The sequence below is a fragment of the Orcinus orca genome, chromosome 15 (genome assembly GCF_937001465.1).
Source record: "Orcinus orca chromosome 15, mOrcOrc1.1, whole genome shotgun sequence".
NCBI classification, from domain to species: domain Eukaryota; kingdom Metazoa; phylum Chordata; class Mammalia; order Artiodactyla; family Delphinidae; genus Orcinus; species Orcinus orca.
This window is the reverse complement of record NC_064573.1, coordinates 49,164,467-49,183,354: the sequence shown is the minus strand read 5'-3', so window position 1 is coordinate 49,183,354 and position 18,888 is coordinate 49,164,467. Positions and strand designations below refer to the sequence as shown.

The window sequence follows — 18,888 nt, the reverse complement described above, 5'->3', positions numbered from 1 at the left end:
CATATAAAATGTAAGTAACCTAACTCTCATGTAAAACAGCAGGTACTAGATTCGGTATGAACAGTTTCACCTATCCTCGTATCAGAACTCTGAAAACCACAACTATTCCGTTATCTCCCTCAACTTCTAGAGCCCACGCGGCGCTTCAGGCAGCAGCCTGAGGAGCTGGTCATCTCAGAAGTTTCCTGGGCCTGCTTCCTCACCTACAAAACTGGGATTCTACTGCTGTCGAATAATCTAATTGGTGGCTTCAACACAATGGTCTTCAAATTAAAGAACAAACAAAAAAACTCTAGCAGCTCAACCTATTTCTCAAATGTAATCTCAACACATAAAACAGATGTTTCAGGAAGCAGAACGGCACAGGATGATGCCAGGTCTGGGTCAGGAGCCTCTTTGACTTTCCCCTCCAGGCCCAAAGCCAGGGGCTGTTCCAACAATTTGAAAGGCACTAGATGGGGTGACCTCTGAAACCTCCTCCTGGTCGAAACATCTGCTCCTGGGTCTTGGAGCTGGCAAATCTCTCACCGCTGCTCCCAGCTGCTCTCTGCTGAACCTCGCCTCCCACTTCCTGGCATCCCTCTCAGTCTCCTCCCCTTGGTCCCCAAGGATGCAGCAGCTCCCTCTACGTTCTGACTTCACAGCCACGCGTTAGGTACAACACTCCAAGAATCCCGGATATGACTTAAAATACAGTTCTACCAAAATGCTAAGTTTGTAACAAAAATAGGGCTAAACCTTCATTATCTTGGGAACAGTTCCAGTCCTCAAGGCATCTTAGTATTTACTATCATTACAGTAACGAGGTTATTCTTATTAGAACTGCAATAATGAAATAAAAATTGCAATAAATGGTAAGCACTAATGAGCAGAAAAGACATGCAAAACAGAAAAAAATTAAATATTTATATAATTATAATTTTTAAGGAATTGCAAATATTCCTATAATCTAAAATTTTATCTCCAAGGAGGAAATACTTTTACTATGGCTGAAGTCAACCTAGACCAAAAAAAAAAAACAAAACTGTTCTTCCTCCACTTGATATGTTAAACAATTCACTTACCTATAAACAAGGCCTACAAAATTCACCACAATATCCAAAATGAACCCTTCTTTGAATGGAAAAGATCAGCACTGCTGTAGATTCCAAAAACACCACTGCAGGAAGATCCGAACTCTTTTACACCTGCCCACGCCTCTCCCTTTAGCTTTATTCTTTTTTAGCTGTTCAAGTATCAAAATGCAAATGTGCTGTTGACACTGTACCTTTCCATGTAAGAATCAACTAAATTATGTCTTCTGGTTAACAAATACGTAAGTTTCAGTACCTAAATTCATCTCGATTTCAGAAAAGTGGCAAAACAAATGATCAAGGCCCCAAAATATCGAGTTCCCTCAACAAAACCATACACAAAATCCTGAGCCTTTATCCATTTAAAGTAAGCGTCCCTGCAGTTCTGCCACCTTGACATCTGTTCTCACTTGCTCTTCAGAGAAGGAGGGAAAGGGGTGGGAGCAGAAGGGAGAGAAGAGGCTCTACCTACAGTTCTGGTTTTCACCTTGTTTTCATCTGTCAGTTGATCTGAGGGCACTTGTATTAATTTCAAGCATAACAGGATCTTCTGTACTGAAGGTACCTTACCCTCAAACTTCCCACCAAATGGCAATACCTCCCCATCCTGTAAAGTGATGTAGCTGAGAGTAGGTGTGTCACAAAAACTGCACTAGTAAAGCGCTCTCTTGTTGCTTTAAAGAAGCATCTAAGAACATACTTAACTGCAGTGGATGCTTTTTGGTCAATTAAATCAATCAACTGGAACAGTCAACTGGAACAGTGTCATTCCAAATCTATTACAATCTCAGTATTTCAGAAACACTTAGGGGATATCCTGTACTGGAACTACTTAGTTTAGTGTAGAACTACTCATCAAGTGATACAGAGTACAAGTTCTGCATAAGGAACTTATGGGATTCTACTGCTGTCGAATAATCTAATTGGTGGCTTCAACACAGTGGTCTTCAAATTAAAAAACAAACAAACGGAAGAACTCTAGCAGCGCCACCTATTTCTCAATAGGTTCTTAGATAACTTATGCATAAAATCTTCATCTTACTTTTCAACTCTGTCTCTGAATTCTCACTTGCCAGCTTAGAAGTTATGTTGGAACAGAAACAGTACCTTTATGCGATCCCTCTCTGAAATTCCAGGCACAGTGCTCTTCACTTTTCTGTGTATCAGCACTTGCACTGATACATGCATATGACTTTGGTTTTTTAAATCCTCAAACTATAACTACCCTAGTTTTTATTAAGGGAACAAAGAACTTCCTTCCTTCACAAAACCAGTGAAGCCCAGCACGTGTCTGTAATTACATTAGGCCATTTCTAGCACAGGGTCTGTGAATTCTTCAAACTCACATATAAAATCTATGCCCTCAGCCACTCTGCCACAACAAAAATCAACATATAACCAAGTAAACATAAATGCCAACCTTTTTATTAGGAACAACTTAAGGACTGAACCATCACATATTTAATAGTTACACATTATTAATTATTCTTAATAGACACATTGCTCTGTGTCTGTGGCCCCTTAAGACTAATGCAAATTCAAGCCTTTCCAGTAATCTCCTCGCATCACTTCAACATGACCCCCTTTCATCTTACTCCATTTCATGCTGGTGGGTGAAATGCACGGTGAATACTTCCAAAGTGTTCTTCACTCTGTCAGTGAATGGATGCCAGCAAAAGAATTCAGCGTCTTAAAAAGTCTCGCGCTAGCCAGTAAATACACAGTGCATCGGCTCTCTCCTTCTATAAAGCACCCTGTTACTTACCTATGTTTCTGAGAGGTTAAATCAGGCAGAGACAATGATGAAATCTGGCAAAGACACACCACTAAGCAGGAGTAAGTGATTAGTATTCAGAGAACCCTGTGGCCAATTACCCAATTACAGGTTACGTGACATTCTGGCCCTGATGATCAATCTAGTTAAGCTCTTTCAACTGGCTACACTCTGGTCAGTTCAACAGCATTAGTCTTTCTCCTTTCTTCTTTGTTACTGGATGTGTGGCTATAACAAAGGACATATTGGCTTATGACCAAAATACTACATCTTGAATTTAAAAACATCTAATTTTATTTCTTAGATAAGGAATTGCATTGGCACTTATTTCCGTGAGGACCAACAATATGCTGACTTATCCCTGCTACTGCCACACAGCTGTTGCAAAGTGGTCCTGGTCATTTACAGCTGGTAAGGGCTCTTCTGCTCGTTGAGGACGACAGCACTACTCTGGGCGGGGCAGCTCTCACGTGAATGCAAGCAGACATTATTCCAGGTTCACAGCCAGGCTGAATCACACTCTCACCCCCAGGGTGCAGGACCATCAAGATCTGATCCCATGTCTCAGGCACGATCAAGTACGGAAACATATCCTCATGAATGGATAGTATACATTTGCTTTGTTTTACAGATTTACAAAGCACCCTTGCACACATTAACTTTTAGGGTTTCGCTGACTCTAATGCCCTTCTTCTTTGCCATCCCAGCAATGCCTTTTCAACTGTACACATTTCCTTATGTTCCTGAAGCCTTTTCTTTCAGTCCTTCCTCTCACTAAGAAAGACACTTACTTAACTATAAATAAGCCTCAGTGACCAAGCAGATTTGTCTGATAGGAGGAAATGGAGATGAGGTAGGATGTGCAAGGAGGCTGTGGTGGGGAGGGGAACTGCAGAGAGCTTGCAGACCACTGTAGGAGTTCTGGCTTTGACTGTGACTGACAAGAGGAGCCACTGCATGGTTCTGAGCAGAGAAGTAACATTATTTGATTTACATTTTAACACAATGTCTTTGACTGATAAGCTGAAGAAGAGACCTGGGGGGAAGGTCAAGCTTAGAATCAAAAAGATCCCTAAGAGGCTACTGCAACAATCCAGGTAAGAGATGGGTAATAGCAATGGAGGTGATGACATGTAGTCAGATTCTGGATGTATTCTGAAGGCTCATCTATGGGACGTGAGAGAAGAATCAAGGATGACTCCATAGTTTTGCCCTGAGCAACTAAAGATAGCGTCATCATTACCCAATGCAGGAAGACTGCAGGACCAGGACAATCAGGAACTCATACATGAGAGTTACCATGAGACGTTCATGCAGATGTCATGTAGACAATTAGATAACCAAATCAGGTCTTCAGGGAAGAGGTCCAGGCTAGAGATATAACTCTGGGAGTCCTTTGCAAATAGATTATGTTTTAAGCTCTAAGACTAGATAGAATCACTAAGGGAGAAAGTGAGACAGACACAGGAAGAAATCCAAGGACTGAGATTTCCTTCTGATGGGAGAGACGAGAAAGAACCAGCAAAGGAAACAAAAAAAGAGGAGAGAGAAGGAAACTCAGAAGTGTGTGGTATTCTGGAAGCCTAAACGAAGTACTTGAAGGAGGAACGAGTGATTAAACATGTCAAACACTGATGATGGATCAAATGATACGAGAACTAAGAAAAGCCCTCTGGATTTAGTGATGAGGTCAATGGTGACCTTGACAAGGAAAGGCTCAGTGGAGCGTTAAGAGAATGCTGAAGGCAAAGGCATGACGGGAGTGGGTGAGTAGAAATGAGAGAAGGAAACTTGGAAAGGGCAAGTACAGCCTATTCTTTGTGCTAAAAAGGAAAGGAGAAAATTGGGGCAATTGCTGGAAGGGGGTGTGGGGGTCAGTAGGTTTTATTATGAAAGACAACCCAGCATGTCTCTACATCGACGGGAAAGATTCAACAGAGAGGAAGTTAGTGATGTAGGAGTGCAAGGAGAGAACTGCTGGAATGATGTTCTTGAACTTGCAGTGAAAGGATGGGCTCTAATCCACACAGTTGGCCTTCGCTAAGGGCACGGACAGCTCATCCTTAGCTGCAGGAGAAAGAGCAGCATGTACGTGCCCAGACGCAGATAGTAGGTATGTGTAACCAAGTTTTCTTCTAGTTGCTCCTTTTGTCTCAGTGCATATAAGAACTAGAAAGAATAGGAAACAGAGGTCTTCAACCTATAGGTCCCGGCATGTGATGTGTAAGAAGCTACCAGTCTCTGTAACATTATACACAGCATTGAAAAGCTTGCCCTGGGATTTCAAATGAGATCATATCCAAGGCCCTCCAAAGCCTCTTTCACACTAATCTGGTCAACCCAACACAAGGCAGCTGTTCCAGAATTTTCCCTTTGCTCATAATAGACTGTGGCTTGCTCCTGGCACCGTTAAAAAAAAAAAGCCCCTTTCTTACGGGCACTGCCATCTTCCTCAATCTGGCTCAAGCCAGTAGAAAAGGAAACCCCACTGGGAATTACCTCTATACTTCTCTGTCCCTGCGCTCTGCCTTGGGAATGAAGGTGAGGGTGTTACCTGCTTGCTGACTTACTGACATACTCTAAGTAAAATGACCTCAATGGAGCTTGTTAAACTGCAGTTTCTGCTAATAATCTGTTAAATCAATTACTCCCAGATGTATCTTCAGACATTTTAAGTCAAGGAGGAATTTGGGGGTAACTGCCTATTCCCATATCTAGGACAGAGCCCAATAAACAGTCACTTAAGAAACATGGTAAATAAATGGAGAGTTTAAAAAGCAAGGGCTAGTGATTCTTAGAAGAATCAATATAAACCCAGACTATCTGATAGCTATTTTTGTCAGTCTGATTTAAAAATAACCTCCCACAGAGGGAGGAATTGGGAGACTGGGATTGACACATACACATTATTGATACTATGTATAAAACAGACAACGGATGGGAACGTTCTGTATAGCACAGAGAACTCTACCTAATGCAGTGTGGTAACCTAAATGGGAGGGAAGTCCAAAAGGGAGGGGATATCTGTATGTGTATGGCTGACTCATTCTGTTGTGCAGTGGAGGCTAACACAACATTGTAAAGCAACCATACTCCAATAAAAATTAATTTAAAAAAATAAATTAAAATAACCTCCCATAGAAATAAAATCAATGGGAGAATAATGCTACATACAAACAACAATGCGACTAAGTTGCGGTTTTACATTTTTTAAAAAAAGAAGCAGAAAAGAGAAATATGTCTTCTGAAACAAAAGTACCGTTCACTTCCATGGTATGCTACCAGCAGTAGATTCAATACACATGAAGTCCACTCCCTTGCTCAATGGTTCTGGCATTTGAAATAACTTGGTACAAGTAAGATTTCATAATAATTTTCTCTTTCAATTACAAAGCTGAATCAGTTGACACGGATTGTAACAGTCACGTAAGGAACAACTACAATAAAGTGCAACTTCCATAACTACGTACATTTTACATTCCGGAAGTGAGCACTTACAGAATTATATTCCTAAGAGCACTACTACATCAATGTATAATCTCCAAATTATTCTAGATTATAGTATAATGCATTAAAAATTTCAAAAGGTTTTTAGGTATCACATAAATTACAGAACAGGATGTTAAACTGCCACGTAATAGTATATATTAAACTGTGGCAAACAAATTTCAATATAATGTAAAAAATCAGTGTTGGCTATATGAAAATGGTAAAATTCCAAATCAACCTACTCAATAAAGATTCTGAAATTTTAAAAAGTCTATTCTTTTAATCATGTCTCAAACTCCCGATTAAATAGCTGTTTATGACTGTATTCCCTAAGTGCCTGGAACGGTTGCATATGACATGCTCAATAGTAAGTCTTGAAAAAGAATTTTAAAATGAAGAACATTTGGGTGTATAGTAATAGGAGAGAACAGAGGGGGACTGAAGCAATGCAAAATAACTTTTTTGGTAAAATCTCTTTAACCAGTATTAACAAGTATTTCACAGTTTATCCCAGAACTAATAATTTAAGTGCACGACCCTGAGCAAAAATGTTGCTTAAAATCTCATTATTCTTAACTTTAGTATGAGAGTTCATCTAGCAAAAAAACAGGGCTTAACTTCCTAAGCATTTGTGTAAACAATGGTTCTGCTTACACAGGGCTGTTTCTGTCTATGACTGATAAAGCATATGCATAGCACTTTACATTTTAAAAGGCACTTTTACATACTGTTCATTAAACCTTCCTAACCGCCCTATGAGGAAGGCATATATGTAGGTCATAAAGTTTAAGTAACTTGACAAAGGTTAGGAGAAGAATAAAAAAGTGAAACCAAGATCTTTTAACGCCAAAGCCCACAAGCTTTCCAACCCATGGTGTTGCCAATAACCATTAGACCCTAAACACAGTCGATGGCAATCCACGATCAGGAATTTTAGAAGCAGAGGGTCTCACTGTTTGGGGGAATGGGGTTACTAGACTGATGGACCAGATAAATAAGGGAGGGCAGGCAGTTACCTGGACTACAGCAAAGCACTTGCTAAAACCATCCCTTGGACCCCTGTCAGGAATGGCATCACTGTAAAATGGCAAGATTGTTAGGCAGATTAGGAACTTGGCTGAATCCATGCCCTCCCCAGGAGAAGGGTTTCTTTTCTTTTAAGATCTGTTCTGTTCCAAACTTGGCTTAGAGTTGAGATACTCCACCGTGAAGAGTATACGTGGAGCAGCTACAGGGTTGGTTTGGTTTGGTTTTTAATCAGAATGTCCAGTTTCAGCCCAGACCTACTGCCTCAGGACTTAAAAGAACGAATGTGGTCCATGTACTCTGACTTCTCCCAAGATCTAGTCTCCTCTTCTTCCTTAGTAAGAACCCCAAGTTGTCAGCTGGCTACACTGCCCTCCATCTTTTTTTTTTAATTTTTATTTTATATTGGAGTATAGTTGATTACCAATGCCCTCCATCTTAAAGACCATTGCTCAGTCTTCCCATCTTAAAGACCATTGCTCAGTCTTCCCATCTTAAAGACCATTGCTCAGTCTTCCCATCTTAAAGACCACTGCTCAGTCTTCCCACCTTAAACACCACTGCTCAGTCTTCCCACCTGAAACACCATTGCTCAGTCTTCCCATCTTAGACACCATTGCTCAGCCTTCCCATCTTAGACACCATTGCTCAGTCTTCCCACCTTAAACACCATTGCTCAGTCTTCCCACCTGAAACACCATTGCTCAGTCTTCCCACCTGAAACACCATTGCTCAGTCTTCCCATCTTAAACACCATTGCTCAGTCTTCCCACCTTAAACACCATTGCTCAGTCTTCCCACCTTAAACACCATTGCTCAGTCTTCCCACCTGAAACACCATTGCTCAGTCTTCCCACCTGAAACACCATTGCTCAGTCTTCCCATCTTAGACACCATTGCTCAGTCTTCCCACCTTAAACACCATTGCTCAGTCTTCCCACCTTAAACACCATTGCTCAGTCTTCCCACCTGAAACACCACTGCTCAGTCTTTCTGGCAGCTGTGGCCACATGACTAAGTTCTGCAAGAATGGAAGTGATGTAAGGAATCCACCCGGTCTCCTTAAAGGGCAAGGCACACTCCTATTTTTTGCTCGCTTGCTTGCTTCCTTCCTCCTGACTAGACTTTAGTATTTGGAACAGCCGCCGACACCTGAAACTGCCACACCAGGCCCAGACTGCCTACCTCCCATCTTCTTTAAGGTGAAAAAGAAATTCTCTAACTTAAGCTCATGTTATTTGGCTTTGGGTTTGTTGTTCAATGCTAATACTAACACTAATACATGTGATGCTGTTTCAAAAACTCCACAAATTATTCTAATGTGGCTTCTGGATAAGAATTGCCAATTCAGGAGAATTTCAGTTTAGTTAAATATTTGCTGGGCACGTACTACTATCTCAAGGTACTGCTAGGGATACAAAGTATCAACAGAAGAAGAGATTGGTTAATCCCTGGAGAGTTTATAGTCTAGAAGGAGAAAAAGACAAAAAGACACTTCACATTCCTGCCCAGTACACCTACTTAAAATGCAAACCCATCATTACTTTTAAGCTTTTCAATGGTTCTTTACTTGCTTTCATTTACAGTCTCCAAAGTGGAGTGTGTGTACCCATGAGATATAGGAATATTATAAAGTCTTTTATATTTACTTTTGTAAAAATATTAGACCAAATGTTACATATACAGATATGATATATACAGATTAACAACAACGGTGCCTCCACAGGGTCCACGGGTCACTTGGTCCAGGGTCAAGTGCAGGACGCACAGTAACTTCGGGGAAGAGTGGAGGCTACCACTCAGAGGCTGACAGAAGCAACTGCTTCCAGGGTATCAGGATGCACTGCAGTTCATGAGAGCCTGGTTACGAGGACTTACAGAATGTATCATCTAGTTTCAGTGAATTCACAAAATACACCCATAACGTAAAGAGCACCACAAAGGAAATCCAGATCGAAGATACTAACGATGCTAACAAAGTGAACAAAGGGAATACAGCAAAGGCTTCTACTGCCAGTGGGAGCTCTGTCAGCTACCCTGGTAAAAACAGATCACATATAATCAGATGACAAGAAGCCGGTTCTCCAGAAGACCGTATGAAATATGGATATGGATACAAATACATAGATATATGGATGTGTGCAGGTCACCCTCTATTTATGGGTTATTATTATGCCTTGAGATATAAACTAATGAGCACATGAAGTCATGACATGTGTCTCAACATTTAAAAGCTAAGCATCGAGAGGGTGAAGATAAACTTCCCCAAATTTCTTCAGTGATGTTTAAAGTTACCTGACATTCAGTCCAGAGCTTTACCTTTTCAATTTCTTCACTAAATGTAATCAAATGTTTAGCAACTCCTTTAATGGTTTTTAACAGAAAAGACAAAAAGCTACAAATCACTTGAGGAAATACTTATTCTCAAATTACAAAAAAAATAGTAGACAGAAAATAGTGTGATGAAAAACTAAGATATATTCCTTTGTCAGAAAATACTGCTGTAAGACAGAAAAAATTGCTGAAGATATGAAAAAACAATTTAGTGTGGGATGTTTGCCCTATAGAAGATTACAGCTGCTTTGAACATGTCTCGGCTAAACCATGTTTGAATAATGAACTATAGGAACTAGTTTTTTTTTTTTTTAAATGAACCTCTAAGGGAAAAAATGTATCAAAGAAGATATATTCTCAATAATAAATAACTAAATAAAAATTTTTTATGGAAAAACTGTGTATATGTATAAATGCAATGTCCTCATGGAGTATTTATTTTGACCAAAATTTTTTACACAACCCAATTTTAAAATGAGCAAAGAACTTGAACAGACATTTCTCCAAACATATACAAATGGCCAACAAGTATATGAAAAGAGGCTCAACATCTTTAGTCATTAGAAGAATGCAAATCGTAACAATGACGTATCACTTTACAGCCACTAGGACAATAAGTGTTGGTGAGGATGGGGAAAAAAAAGAACCCTTGTGCCCTGACGGTGGGAATGTAAAATGCTGCAGATGCTGTGGAAAACAGTTTGGTGGTTCCTCAAAAAAAGCTAAACACAGAATTACCATATGACCCAGAAAAATCACTCTTAGGTATATACCCCAAAAAACTGAAACATGTTCAAACAAATACTTGTACAAAAGTGTTCAAAGTAACACTATTCACAATAGCCAAAAGGTAAAAACAACCTAAACGTCCATAAATGAATGAATGAATAAGATGTGTTGTATATATACAATGGAATACTATTCAGTCATTAAGATAAAGTACTGATAGACGCTACGATGCACACGATGCTGGAAAACATGAGGCTGAAGGAACCAGACACTAAAGCTCACACACGCAATGATTCCAGTTATAATGCCCCAAACAGGCAAATCCACTGCGACAGAACACAGGTTAGTCATTTTTAGGGGCTGGGGGCAGGGGTGGAAATGGGGAGTGACTGCTTAATGGGTACAGGGTTCTTTTGGGGGATGAAAATGTTTTGGAAGTAGATAGAGTGACGGTTACACAACATTGTGAATTACCAAATGCCAATGCACCTTATGCTCAAAACAGTTAATTTTACGTTATATAAACGCTATAATTTTTTTAATTAAAACAGAAACTAAAAAAAAAGCCCCCACGAATATGCATTTCCCACATGATCCAGCCATTCTATTTGCTCCTAAGTATTTATTGATACCTAAGAGAAATGAAAGGTTATGTCCACACGAAAACTCCACACAAAAACTGGATACAATCCAAATGTCCATCAACAGGTGAATAAACTGTGGTACAGCCATAAAATGGAGCACTGTTCAGCAATAAAAAAGAATGAACTATTGCTACGAGCAACAACATGGATAAATCTGCAGATCATTATTAAAGAAGCTGAACCTCCTCCACCCCCATAAAAGCATGATTCCATATATGTAAAATTCTAGACAATGCCTACGGAGCACTAATTAGTGACAGAAAGCTGATCAATAGCTGCCTGTGGATGAGGGTGGAAGGAAGAGGAGGAGGTACCACAACAGGCAGGAATAAACCTTTGGAAGTAATAGAAATATTCCTAATCCTGAAAGTGATGATGGGTCTACAACATAAACGTGCATCAAAACTCACTGAACTACATTTTAAATGTGTGCAATTTATTGTCTGTCAATTATAACCTCAATAAAGCTATAGAAAAATGAGAATATTTAGCAATAGTAAGGGCATAGTGAAAAGACCACTCGCTCGCTGACTATGGGAGCCAAAATAATACATTTCTTACTCAAACATATTTTTGAAGAATATGTATGACAAAGAAAAATACTCTGATACTACTGAAAACAACAAAGGATATCCAACTGCAATGTCTGCTGTATTTGTGTATTTGCCAATACAAACAAACTAAGACAAACCAAAACCTCCTGCCAGTGGTTGCTGGGCTCTGGTGTTTATATTCTTCCCTATGCTTTATAGAAAATAGCTCTATATTTTTTATATATATATATGTGTGTGTGTGTGTGTGTGTGTGTGTGTGTGTGTGTGTGTGTGTGTGTGTGTGTGTGTGTGTGTCTTTCATAAATCTCTCATAATTTTACAATTAGCAAAATATCTTTAAATGTGTCTATTTAGGAATTGATGTTTGCAAACTTTTGCATCAAAATCGCAATTGTGAAAAATCTGCATTGCATCAAACGCAAAATGATGCTTACAAGGTACCCTCCTATAGTGCAGCGCGCATGGCTCTCTCAGCCGTCTACTATAGGAACCCGATCTGAGATTCTGTAAAGCACGCTCCTGCTGCATCATGGCTGCAAAGCTTCTACCTAAAAATAGCTTTACTCTTATGTAATCACTCACCACAGATTTATATATCTTATGTATCCCTGAAATACATTTCTTTTTTTAGAGATAATCCCGCAGGAGGTAAACAACCATTTTTAAAAGCAGAGAAGTTTAATCATGATCTAAACATATCTTATTTTCAGATGTTATTCAAGGGCTCTGTAGCTGATAGTTCTGTTGGTGAAAATAACTAGAAAAGGTAACGCCCCACCAACTCTAATTTTTTAAATTGACTTGACTGAGAGATTATATACATCAATTTTAAATGTAGAGTTCAACGAACAGTCACAAACGTACACCCCACATAACCAGCACCGCTATAAAGATAAAGACCATTTCTCTTCTCTCCCTCCCCCAGGTCCCCTGGCTCTCCCTGTTGTCCTCAGCCCTGCAAACCACTGCTCTGACTTCTGTAACTTATGCTTTAGGTTTGTCTGCTCTTGAACTTCAAATAAATGGAACCGTGCAGAGTGTACTCCTTTGTGCCTGGCTTCTTTCACTCAGTATAATGTTTTTCAGATTCCTTCATGTTGCTGCAAGTATGAGCAGTTCTTTCCTTTTCACTGCTGAGGACTATTCCACTGCACAGCTACCCCACGATCCCCAACTCCCCTCTTTTAATGCCTTCAGCTCTGTCTCTGGAAATATCTTTTGGTTGAACATCATTAAGTCCACAAAGACAATAACTTTGCTTTTACAGAATTTTGATGTTTTATGCTGTTTCGACAAGTGTTTTCATGGTTCTCAAACTGGGCGGGGGGGAGGGGATGACTAAAATATGCTCGAATCACAGCTCAGCAGATTTTAACTCCATCTGAAGAAAACATTTTATGTGTCTAAAGCAGTGCTTCCCAAGTTTTGCAAGTCCTGGCACACATGGAAAACAACCTTTGTGTGGAGAGACCAAGCACCTGATTTGGGGCTCTGGCCATTCTAAGGGTTGAAAAGATCACTACTCTTAAGCCCACTACTTGGAAAGCTCTGTTAAGTTATACTTAAAGAATAAATATCCTTGTTTTAATGACCAATATTGATTTTTACAAAACAAAACTCAGCAAATAAGGTTATGTATTCAATAAAATATTGATTAAGCAACCAAAGTGACTGGAAAATTCCCAAAGTCTTAAAATAATGAACGTGGCTTCTAATTTTTCCTTCTTTAAGTACACTCTAAAATTTTTTCCGGGCTTCCCTGGTGGCGCAGTGGTTGAGAGTCTGCCTGCTAATGCAGGGGACACGGGTTCGAGCCCTGGTCTGGGAGGACCCCACATGCCTCGGAGCAACTAGGCCCGTGAACCACAACTACTGAGCCTGCGCGTCTGGAGCCTGTGCTCCGCAACAACAGAGGCCGCGATAGTGAGAGGCCCGCACACCGCGATGAAGAGTGGCCCCTGCTTGCCACAACTAGAGAAAGCCCTCACACAGAAACGAAGACCCAATACAGCAAAAATAAAATTAATTAATTAATAAACTCCTACCCCTAACATCTTCTTAAAAAAAACAAAAATTTCCGATTTTTTCAAACAAAACAAAAAAGGACCCATGACTGTCAACTGGTGCTCAAGCACCCCTTCCCAGCCTAGTATGACACAACTTCTTCATAGAGGGGAGTCAATCCTCCCATTGTGCTCTTCATGCCACAAATATTCATCAACCACCTACACCATGCCGGGCATTCCAGGCTGCAGGGAATCAGCAGCGAACAAAGCAGACAAAAATACCTGCACACAGAGGACTTACAGTCTACCAAGTGGAAAGAAACAGGTAAAGGAGTGAAATACACAGTGTGTTAGGTGGTGGAGAACACTGACAACAAAAATAAAGCTGGGAGGGGAAAGGGAGTCCCAGGAACCAGGGTGGCCAGGGGCTTACCGGGCAAGTGCCACGGGATGAAAGGCCAGGGTGAGGGAGAGGAGAGCAAGTATCAGGAGACGAGTGCTCCAGGCAGAGGGAGAGCAGAGTTCTGAGGTAGGAGGGGGCTTACGGGTCTGTGGCACAAGAGGAGGCCACCGTCCTCAGAACAAAGCGAGTGGGGCAAGAGTGAAGCAAAGGAGAGGCCGGAGAGGCCAGAGAGGCAGGGTCCACCCCTCAGGGCTGGAGAGGCCATCATAGCCCTAGAGGTTCCTTCCCGGGAGCAGGACGGAAAGCCAACTGCAAAGGGCCATGCTCTGTGCCCCAACTTCATGTGGGACGCCAGGCTCATTTCTGGAGGACACAAAACTTGAGGGCAATCGGTGAAGAGTAAAAAGAAAGGATCTGGAAAGCCTGACACAGGAATAACTGGTGAAGGAACTTGGAGATGCCTGGCTTGGGGAAGAAGAATTTATTGGTCGCTCCAAAAGCTGATGAATTGTCACAAGAGGTAATTCCTTTCACTTTTTTGTGATGCTTTAGAGCACACACTTGAAACCATGAATTAAAAAAAAAAAAAAAAAGAAAAGAAAAAAGAAGAGGAAAAACCTCGCCTTAATGTAAGTTTTAACTTTCTAGTATTTATAGTTTTCCTACAGTAGACTGGGTGGCCCTGAAAGATTATTCATGTATAAGAGTAGTAGGAGCAGCTAGAAGTGCAAGAGCTAACATCTAGGTATGTCTACTATATGCCAGATGTTACGGTAAATACTTGGTGTGCCACCTCATGTAATCCTCCCACAATCCTATGAGGTAGGTATTATCAACAATGAGGAAACTCAAGCTCATTGAGATGACACGACCTGCCTAGGATCGCAGAACCAGTAAACGATGGAGCCGGTGCTCGAACCCAGGTCTGGGTTTGACTCAAGCTCCAAGCCTGTAACCACTGGCACCCCCTGCCTGTATGTCCATCGATGGCAGTGTTTACATGGCACATAAAGGGACCATCTGGCCGGCAGGAAGTTGGAGAGAGGATTCTTGCAAATGGAGGAAAATTAGGTAACCTCTACGATCCCTTTTTATAATTTTGTGGTTACATTTTCCCAAGTTTTCATCTTATTTTTAAAATTTTCCTTTGACTTCAAGGTTGATAGAAATTTCATACTCCTAAAAACAGCTAAAGATCTAATAATTTCATTATAGAACATGTTAAATTACCTATCCAATTCTAACGCTGAGGATAACCGTGCTCTGATTTTGAGTAACACATATTTTCCTTGATTAGTCCCCTTGTACAAGGAAGGCAGGCTTGATTTTTCTCAAGTACAATTAATCCTTGAACAACGCAGGGGTTAATCCATGTATAACTTATAGCCCACCCTCTGTATCCAAGGTTCCTCCACATCTGCTAATTCAGCCGACCACCGACCATGTAATACTGTAGTATTTACTATTCAAAAATATTGGCATGTAAGTGAATCTGTGCAATTTAAACCCACGTTGTTCAAGGGTCAACTGCATATCAATTTCCTTGTCTCATATTTTATATCTACCACAATTCAAACATACCTGCACTTTCATTTTCCTTTGTAGACAAGATAAAATTCTTTTCAATTGAGCAATTATCCTTCCAAATACAACAGCAAATCGACATTTGGTATCTAAAGTACAGAAAGATAACATAAAAGTATAATACAGATATATGAACTTAAACCAAGTCTACAGTCCATGGAAACCACATCCCTGCTTTGTGCAGTTGTTTTTTACTGACTGAAGGGGAAACAAGGGACTAAGGAGAACTGGCACTGTGCACCCTCCGCTACACTTGAACCAGGGTAACTTCTGAGTGATGAGAAAGCACTGCTCTGCAGGGCGGTTATGAGCCAGTGTAGAGTCTGGCAACCTTGGGGTCAACGTCTGGATAGCAAACATGGTTAACTCCACTTAAAAAAAAATTATTTTCTTACAGCCAATTATATGGCTACTATAAAGACAAAAAGAAAACCCAGGAAACAAAAAGTGTTGGCAAGGATGTAGGGAAATGAGAACCCTCGCACACTGTTGGTAGGAATGTAAAATGGTGCAGCCACTATGCAAAACAGTATGGCGAGTCCTCAAAAAATTACAAATAGAATTACCACATGACTCAGCAACTCCACTTCTGAGTATATGCTAAAAAGAATTAAAAGCACAGACACAAAGAGATACTTGTACACTCACGTTCACAGCAGCATTATTTACAACAGCCAAAAGGTTGAATCAACCCAAACACAACACTGACGGATGCACGGATAAACAAAATGTGGTATATATACATACAACGAAATAATATTCAGCCTTAAAGAAGGAGAAAATTCTAACACATGTGACAACATGGATGGACCTTAAAGGAATTATGCTGAGATAAGCCACTCACAAAAAGACAAATATTGTATGATTCCACTTAGATGAGACTCCTAAAGTAGTCAAATTCAGAGAGACAGAAAGTAGCAGCATGATTTCCAAGGGCTAGGAGGAGAGGGGAATGATGGATGAGTTACTGTGTAATGTAGATAGAGTTTTAGTTTAGGAAGATGAAAAGAGTTTTTGGAGATGGATGGTGGTGATGGTTACACAACGGTATGAATGTACTTAGTGTCACTGAACTATGCGCTTATAAATGGTTAAGATGGTAAATTTTATGCTATGCAAATTCTAGCACAAATAAAATAATTAAAAATTTTTCTCCAAATATAAAATAAACAGTTTGATTTGCATTAACATGAAAAAAAAGGCTCCCGTTGTATCACATAGTTTAAGTTGGGTCCTTGAAATGATCTATTACAAAGTCAACTAATATCAAAATGTATATGTTCTTCACATAAAATAAAACCACCGTATTAAGTACAAATCTGTTCCTAACGTTTTAACCACTATTTACTTAGTACTTACTACTTGCAGAAAAATCCCCAAATTATCATCATCACATCTGAATGCACTCTGCGGCACAGCCATGTCCAACCAATTCACAAGAGAATGTTGTAATCCAGTGATTTCCAAACTGGGAGGCTATGAAAACACAGAACAACTTCTGATACAATAATGGGGTAAGACCTACAAGTGATGGCAACTACACAGGTACCATGGACAAGCCACAAATCTGGCTCTGAATTCTCTTAAGGCCAAAACAGAAAGAGAAATACAATTATGCCCTTTTAATTGTCCACAAGGAAAAAAACATATCACTTCTTTAGGGAAAACAAACTCCCTCTTTGTCCTTAGCTCTAATTTCTCATTCAGGGTAATATATAGGGGATTAAGAGTATTTGAGGGCAAAATAATCAATAATGCCACTTAAGCTAAATTGTTTTGAAATGCCCCTGAATAGAAATGGAGGGTGTAATTCCAACTTAAAATTCAGTGACGGACATTTTTCAGAAAATCAAGAAAATATAGCCCAGGCTGTAGCATTCTGATGGTTTAATTTTAGGATAAAATTTAGAACATTTAGAGACATGGATAAATTCTATATATTCCAAAAATGTGACCTCAACTAAGCAAAATTTTCACAAAAAGATGGAGAGTGTTTCCTGTTGCGAACCTGGAATACAGGTGTTCTGTGCATAATCTGAAGACGCTGAAATATCCTTGGCCACCTGATTATCCTTAAAGTCGGCATCCTGTCGAATCGAGAAATTAGCTTATAAATGTCCACATCAGCTTTGAAACAAGGCGGACTGTCTTCTCTAACGGATGAATTTTCCTAATTCAAGCTGTGTGTGATATAGTGTGTTGTTCTTCAGCATTGAATTTGGAGGCAGATCCCTGGATCTGGCTCTCAGTGTAGCCCCTCCTCGCTACATAAACTCGGGGAGGTATCGAACCCTCTCTGCAGGTCCTACTCTCACCTGTAAGAATGGAGGCGACGAGATCAACCGTAACAACCATTTCAAACTGTGTTGTACGGAGGCACCTTAGTGGATGAGGAGGTGCTTTTACTTTACTTCTCTCGTACACGGGCATCTACTTTAGCACCCAATAAAACCTGAAAATCACCAGACTTGTAGATGCTCTGTAATCTAAGACTGAGCCTATGACTTTGTGATTTTAAACAACTCATCCATACCACAAAATAAAGTAACAAAAATAAGTGAAGAAAATATTCGAAGTTAAATCATTTCTAAGAAATTTTATTAAGGAGAATTATATTCCCACACTTCATTTGCAATTCAGTTGTCCAGAACCCAGAACAACAAAATCTCCCTCATACCAACATTTTAAGTGAAGGGTGATTTCTCAAGTACCTCAAAAAGGCACAGTGTCATGAATGTGGCAAATAAAAAGATACGTAAAGGAACAGATGGTATCACTGCAGCTTAGGATCCAACCACTGGACGTAACAACGTGTCCACTTCTCCATCCGGGGAGGCTATGAGCTCCCTTCCCCAGAGGACAGACACCTCCCTCTGAATCCCTTTCAACCACTGGGCGGAGCTCCAGTGCTCTGGTCATTCCTACCACCACCGGCTGCTTCCCACCAGGGTTTCTCTGATCCAGCATCCCAGACCACAAACCACTTGAACGCCACTTCTCTGTCCCTGAATTGAGCAAAAAATCCTTTCAAGATACTTTTCTGAAAATAAAGCTTGGGAAGACTGTCTTAACATAAAGCTGATGGGTTTATCCTTATCTCATTTGAGTCTCACAGCAACTCATGAAATAGAGAGAAGGGGTCTGTGTTAATAACCCTGTTACACAGGAGCAATGTGAGGCCCAGAGTCAGACAGCAAGGAAAAAGTCACTAATACCAGAGCCCACATTTCAGGACTCCAGGTAATAGGAGCTCAGACTCTACCATCTATGCC

The 18,888-nt window shown here is 40.3% G+C and overlaps 1 protein-coding gene and 1 long non-coding RNA gene across 10 annotated transcripts in view; both read right to left on the bottom strand.

Annotated features, from left to right (window-relative positions):
- Positions 1 to 18,888, bottom strand: part of OSBPL1A (oxysterol binding protein like 1A) — a 213,516-nt gene that overhangs the window by 95,688 nt on the left and 98,940 nt on the right. For 2 of the 6 annotated variants that reach the window (XM_033435290.2, XM_049697555.1), the window contains exon 16: positions 16,976 to 17,092. The exons of 3 other annotated variants lie outside the window; for them this stretch is intronic. In XM_033435290.2, the coding sequence (XP_033291181.1) occupies positions 16,976 to 17,092 (117 nt within the window). Of the gene's footprint in view, positions 1 to 15,613; positions 15,706 to 16,975; positions 17,093 to 18,888 lie in introns of all 6 variants that reach the window. One more of the 6 variants, XM_049697556.1, reaches the window with a different exon arrangement.
- Positions 1,876 to 15,603, bottom strand: LOC125961184 (uncharacterized). 4 transcript variants are annotated; one of them, XR_007471523.1, is made up of 3 exons: positions 8,024 to 15,603; positions 7,912 to 7,967; positions 1,876 to 7,855 (listed from the first exon to the last, which is right to left on the bottom strand). It is a non-coding gene; the product is annotated as an uncharacterized LOC125961184 (long non-coding RNA). The 4 variants fall into 4 exon arrangements; XR_007471525.1 differs by having other exon boundaries at positions 7,912 to 7,939; XR_007471524.1 differs by having other exon boundaries at positions 7,912 to 8,079; positions 8,192 to 15,603.